General features: G+C 38.0%; 1 protein-coding gene across 1 annotated transcript in view; it reads left to right on the top strand.

The window, feature by feature from the left end:
* Positions 1 to 234: 234 nt before the first annotated feature.
* Positions 235 to 6,805, top strand: part of nrg1 (neuregulin 1) — a 28,405-nt gene continuing 21,834 nt past the window's right edge. The window contains exon 1 of the mRNA XM_063013699.1: positions 235 to 1,004. Within this exon, the coding sequence (XP_062869769.1) occupies positions 296 to 1,004 (709 nt within the window). The 5' untranslated portion in view covers positions 235 to 295. The remainder of the gene's footprint in view (positions 1,005 to 6,805) is intronic.

Here is a 6,805-nt window from a genome sequence, read left to right as displayed (position 1 = left end):
TTACCTTACGTTAACGAGAGCCGGGATGCCCTGAGCGGAAGTCATAGCTACTTCCCAGATGTTAACAAGGTTATTCTGCTGGTGCTAAAGACGGTCTCTGCTTTTCTACTCCCTTCCCCCTCCTGGGTGATCTGATAATGGACAACACACTTTATGAGCCACGATGTGCAACGCTAAGAGTGTGGACGCTGCTCCTCGTTATTAATGCTCTGAGCTAGAAGTCAGGCATCTGAAGACTTCTGTATGAGACAGGGAAGCAAGAGGTAAGAACAAAAGAAGAGGAAAAGTAAAAGGGATGGAGACTGCTGGAGTGGAGGACTCCTCAGATAAACTTTGTAAACCTCAGGATTCCGCATCTTCTGTGGGTCCCCCCTCCGAAGCTCCTCCTGAAGCTTGTCCTGGTAAGACGCATGAAGAAGCGAAGCTCGAAGAGGAAAAGTCTGAAGAGGTAGAAGAGGAGGTGGTTGAGGAGAACAGAGAGGAGTGTAGGCTGCTTGGATGTCTGGGCTTGGCGGCTGCTTCCTGTTGTATATGTGTGGAGTTGGATCAAGTGCGTAACTGTGTGCGCTCCGAGAAGATTTGCATCCTGCCCATTTTAGCCTGTTTGCTAAGTTTGGCCCTCTGCACTGCTGGACTCAAGTGGGTTTTTGTGGACAAAATATTTGAGTATGAGCCTCCCACACATCTGGATCCCAAGCCCATGGGCCAGGGCCCTTTCATCATCGATGCAGATCCCACACTGGGGCTACCTGTGTCATTCTCGCATCCTACCTCACCACCAGTCCTTACCCTAAATACCACTACAACTAAACCCAAGGTGTTTGTTGAAGGTGAATCCACCAGTCGTCCTTTTGCACCTGCCTCACCCAAGGTGACCCCAACATCAAAAGTGACTTCTCACAAGAGCCTAAGCTCAAACCCCTCTTCCAACACCACCCCAGAATCTGTCAGGAACAGCACACAATTTCAACATGGGGAATCAAACAACATCTTTACCAAAACCTGTAAGTAACATTAATGTTTTTAGTGTGTCAGTGTTAAATCAAAGATTAAACTTTTCACTTTTGGTGTTGATAGAAATTATTTTTGTGAATGAGCATAGGACGATAGTGCCTTACTGTCTTTTCTGTTAATCTAGACACAATAGCTTGGCAAGTATTTGGCTTAAGGTCAAGATTCTGGGGAACAACTAATTTGATTAAATAGTTTCCACAAACTATTTTTGCTCATTAAAATATTTGAGGCTTGTTTTTTTATTTACCTGCTTGTAAATTATGTACAAATTTGCCTTCATTTATTTACATCAATTCAGACTCATGACTGCATCAGAAGGAAATGCCTGTTTCTTACATGCTTTGCTGAAAATCAGGCATATTATGTCTTGTCAGGTGTGTCACAAACAGCTGTGACTAAGCCTCCTAAGAATGGGCAACTTCACCTGAAGACGAGTATTATATACACCTCTATTTGTGACCACATCTGACAGTTATTGCTCTTTATCTAAAATGAAATTACCGGTCATTCTAACACCTCAATTACTTTAGACCTCAGCAGCTGTAAAACATACAAGTACAATCATTTTAGTAAGAGTGAAATACATCCAGGCTGGGAGATTCATTTGCAGCTTTTTACAGACATCGTCAATGCCGTTTCCTCTAATATAGATGCTGTGGTGTGGGGAGACTTCCTCCTTTGGGTGCTTTGTTCCATTTCAAGGTCAGTCTGCAAAGGCTTATCGATTTCCATCCATTGCTCATCCACACAGAAAGACTATCCCTAGTAATGCTATCTTTTTTCCTAACGATTCTCCACCATGACTTTGAAAGCTGAAATAATTATAACTGCTGGAAGACTACCAGAGTCTGTAATACTGTCTTCCTACCCCCACCTCCAATCAATCCTATTACATTTTTCCTGATTCATAAATGCGTTTAGCTGCGTAAGGGGATGTGAAGGTTGGACCCACCTTCTGTCCAGCCAGATGTGAGGACAGAGAACGAGAAAGATGGTAATATGCTGGTCACTCTGGGGATTTGGTTACCTGGTGTGAGATGATTTGATCACCTGGTGTAAATTAGTATGATGTTAACTGACAACACAGATTATAAATACGAACACAGGACTAAAGGCATACAATCATTACACGTTTTTACTTAGCTTTGTTAAAAAAAAAGGTCAGCTTAGTTACTGGACAAACATCAAAATCATATTGGTATTTTTAGATAATTAAAGCTTTGCTCTTGGAATTTGATCTGAAAAGGAGATCAGGACATTCCTAGATTATATTTAAGTTGGATTCAGACTCTCTAAGAAACAGAAACTCTAAAAACAATATTTAACATATACAAAAGTATAGGGCAGCAATAATTGGTGCTATGGGTAGAGTTAATACCAAACAGTTTTGGGGATTTGGTAAATCTTTGCTTTTGTCACCATGTGTGTAGAGCTTGGCATGTTTGCCTCATGTCTGTGTGAACTTTCACGCCATAATCAGATTTTCTTCCTCCTCCCAGAAAGTGCTTAACATGCCTCTAAGATAAAACATTTTAAACCAATTTTTTAGTAGTGGTGTACTATGTACTGTAGAACAAGTGTGGTTTATGAATCATCTCTTTGTCGTTGTAGCCTAGTGGTTAAGGTAACTGGACTAGTAATCAGAAGGTCGCTGGTTCAAGCCCTACCTCTGCCAGGTTGCTGTTGTTGGGCCCTTGAGCAAAGCCCTTAACGCTCAGTTGCTTAGACTATCAGAGTACTGAAAGTCGCTTTGGATAAAAGCGTCTGCTAAATGCCAAAAATGTAAATGTTGTCTCAGTCCTTTGTTCAGTGTTCATGAATATACATATTGGAAATGCTTCATATCCTAACGACATCCCATAATATTGGGATTATTGGGATTAAATGACATTTAATTGAAACAAAAGTCGTAATTCATGTCTTACTTTGGTTAACGGTAAGCGCTTTGGACTACCAATCGAAAGGTTGAAGGCCTTAAACCTCTGCTCCAGCAAGCTTCCACTGTTGGGTCCATGAAGCAAAGGCCTTCTTCTCTCCAAAGGCGCACTATTATAGTATTACAAAACAAACTAGAGTATGCGTATGTACTCAAGACGTATATATGAATATACTACCATAAAGGCATTGTTCTTATTATCTTTATAATCTCTTTTGTCTGTTTTGTTTAATATACATGTAATATTAATATACATGTAATGTCTGAATTAAGGGTTGTATGATCAATTGTCCAGGATAAAAAAGGAAACGCTATAGGTTTTTTTTTTTTTTTTTTGTAATTTCAGTCCAAATCAATACACACAGTGTGAGTGAGCTGATACAGCAGGAAGCCAAATGAAAGTGATAGTCATCGTGACCCTAATGGAATCACTGACTAATTGTCCACAATGAGAGACCTAAAAAGAGAATCTTGTTGTAAATGTGTTTATTTAAACATCAACTTAAATTGTTTTTTAAGCTTAATTAGTTTTATATGTATTTTTAGCATCCGGTCTGAACAGTTATACGGTATAAATATAGCTTTGTCCCAAATCAGTTTTGGCAGTCTTTGTCTCAGGCTTTGTTTCACCTTGTAAGCCACACTTTTAAGCCCTGAATCTGCACACTACCTGTCATCAGGCTACACTTAACACTTAAAACACTTCCATTACTAAGAAGATTGTTTGATTAGACTCCACCGACTGCAAATAGTTACACCAGCTTGTATCACCATGCAATGAGTTTCTCTTTGGGTGGCCATGTTTTACTCAGTTATCCTGAGTAGCAGGGGAATCCCTTTTCCCCCACTTAAGATTTAACAGGGAATTACAACTTGCTGTCTTGCCCAAGAAACAAAGCATGACACATCAGCTGTCTTGTCATGTGCGTCATAGGCATGAGTAATTACAGTTGGAGGCCATAATTTGTGGCTGAATAAGCCTAACATTACTGTTTTGTCATAAGTGTGGTTCTTTGTAGATCAACTGTCTGTCAGTGATTTTCTCACACTAAAGATATAATAGTAGCATATTCATAGAAGTTTCAGGTAAAACTTAATGTTAGGCTTACGCAGAGGGAAGAGCATCTCACTGTCTTTTTTCCATTCTGTCATTTTCCTCTGACGTTCTTTTACTTGTTGGGTTTTGTGTTGACCACTTTTAAATCGAGGTTTTCTTCATAAATTCACACTGACTATATAATTTTTGCCTTTTTGCCCCAACTAGATTTTTATTAACTTTAATAGGAATAATTATTCTTAGACTTGTTTTAAGTAAAGATGTACCAATTTAAAACTGGTGGCCGTTTAGCACATTGCCCTGGGGAGGAAAAGTTGTAGTATTCCGTCCCCAAGGAAGGCGAAAAGGATGAAAAGACAAACTGGTTCATTAACAACTAAAACAGTTGTTGCAACAAATTCTCAAGTCTTAAGGTTTTTATCTGTTGGATGTAAAGGTATTTAGGATCAGGTTTTATGCCTAATGCATGCAGCTGGCAAAATGTTGTCTCTTTAAAAGCAAAAAAAAGTTAAAAGTTCTGGCCTCAAGCTTTATTAGTATTAAAATGATTAAACTGTCTTTTATCCCTCTTATTGTATTTTTTATGGTAATTAATCAAATGTAATTTAAAAAATATGAATAGAAAAAGTATACCACCACATTTATCATTTTGTAAGCCAGATTATTCTTCTGTTAGTATAATATATACCTCGACTTCTCCTTTGCAGAAATAGATGACAGCAAGTCATATAATATTTATTACACATTTTAGTGCACTCACACAACCTAGTAATCCTGTAGGTCCTTATCCTGCGTCGTGGTTATCTAACTGCAAGGGTCTGCGCTGTTATTTAATAATATATAACATGACTGCCTAGGACGTTTCTATGGATTTATTGATTGCCACAGTCTGTCTTGCTATTTTCTCAATGAGACTTAAAAGCTACAACTTTGATTCTTTTTAAAGCATAGTTTTAATTTTTTATGGTAAAATTGTTTCCACTCTATTTTGTTAATAGTATTTATTACATGATTGTGACTATATATTTTATTAAATTGTGCTACATAATGCATGCTGTGAATGATAAAATAATTGGTCAGCGTGTGTTCTGGGATAGTTCACACAAAGGTCATGTCACGCACTTAGCAAATGAGTATTGTTCATCACATTCACTTTTACAATTATGTTTCTGAGCTCTTTATGTACATTTTAAAAATCAGACCGAATCTTTGGCATTTTCTACAGGCAAGTCAGTGTTTTTTAATTAGAAAATTAATTGTAAGAAGAAAGTGAACACATCACAAAGCACAATCACAAATAGGTGATTAAAAATTTAGTAAAATATCCACATGAACACATGAACATAGATTTAGCCTGGCATGCATGTGCAGTAAATGTGTACATCATATGTGATGTTAGAATCAATCAATTTTATAAGCTGACCTAGTGCAGTCTCTCTCTCTCTCTCTCTCTTCTCTCTCTCTCTCTCTTCTCTCTCTCTCTCTGTCTCTCTCTCTCTCTCTCTCTCTCACTCTCTCTCTCTCACTCTTACTCTCTTATGATTTAGTTTCTGTGGTGTGTTTCCAAGCTCTTTTATAGCACACAGCAGCAGTAAATTAGGTCCTGTAGCTGTCATTCATGCTGGCACACTTATGACTACCTTAACTGACCCTTTCGCTTCTGCCATTAAGCCTGTTACAACTATAATTTGGACAGCACTACAAAATGCCATGAATACAAAAAGAAATTGCAGATTAGTGTACTCACGATTAAATAGAATATTTATTTTCACACTAAGCACACAAAATGTATTTGAGAATAATGCCCATTTATTACCCACATGCCATTTCCCAAGACTTAAACAATTCCCAAGGGGTCACATTTTATGATACTGGTTGGGCTTTGTAAATTAACTACACAAATGTAGCAAGCATTTAGGAGATAGTTGCACATACATATTAAAGTCTGAATGGTTCATTTTAGTTAGCCCAATCCCAGCATTCTTTGGATGTTTTATTAACAAGCACAAAAGCTTGATTCATCTGGAAAACCTTCTTGCAGCTGCTAAGAAATTCACCTATTTAATATCAGCAGGACTAATTTAGTAAAATGTGTTGAACCCCTGGAGCAAACAAATACATTATCCTTTTAGGACATAAGTCTAGCTTAGGGGTCAATCTTTAATTAAATTGCACATAAGTGTTGGCAAAACTGGCTGGCATCACTAAGTTAGATGCCTTTAGATCCGTCTCATTCAGAATGGATTACTCTAATGGCTCATGAAGTTCAATCCTCTTTTCTGCTGTAGTGACTCAGCATTCAGACGTCTCATCTAAAGTCCTTCACTAATGAAAACTTTACCAATGTCATGTTACGCTGAACAGGATATGTTTAAGTGATGATAAAGCCTCCATGCCTTTTGTAAGATAAAGTCCATTACCTAATGACGTGTCTTGGTCCCATCTGTCTTTTGTCTGACACGGACATTGCTTGCCTTTTTAGCTGTGTGATTTATATGTTGCCCATGCGGCTAAAGCTAGACACGTCAGAGTATAGGAATACAAATGTTCAGGGTGTGCTTACGAGGAATAATTTATGGATAGGTTAGAGATCAAATTTTCAGTGTACATTGGAAAGACCATAATGTGTAGGATAATATTAAGGTCAGTTTAGACCCCATCTTGAGGCTTTTTAAATCTGCTTGGGTTTGAGGGTTGGGTCGAACTGATTTAACTAAACAAAGGTATATTGCTCAGAGAAAGAGCAAGAGAGAGAACATATGATACTAATACAGAAACCCAGTTTTCCCTAGAGTTTA

The sequence above is a fragment of the Trichomycterus rosablanca genome, chromosome 18, assembly GCF_030014385.1.
Source record: "Trichomycterus rosablanca isolate fTriRos1 chromosome 18, fTriRos1.hap1, whole genome shotgun sequence".
Classification (NCBI taxonomy): Eukaryota; Metazoa; Chordata; class Actinopteri; order Siluriformes; family Trichomycteridae; genus Trichomycterus; species Trichomycterus rosablanca.
This window is presented reverse-complemented; position numbering and strand designations above follow the sequence as displayed.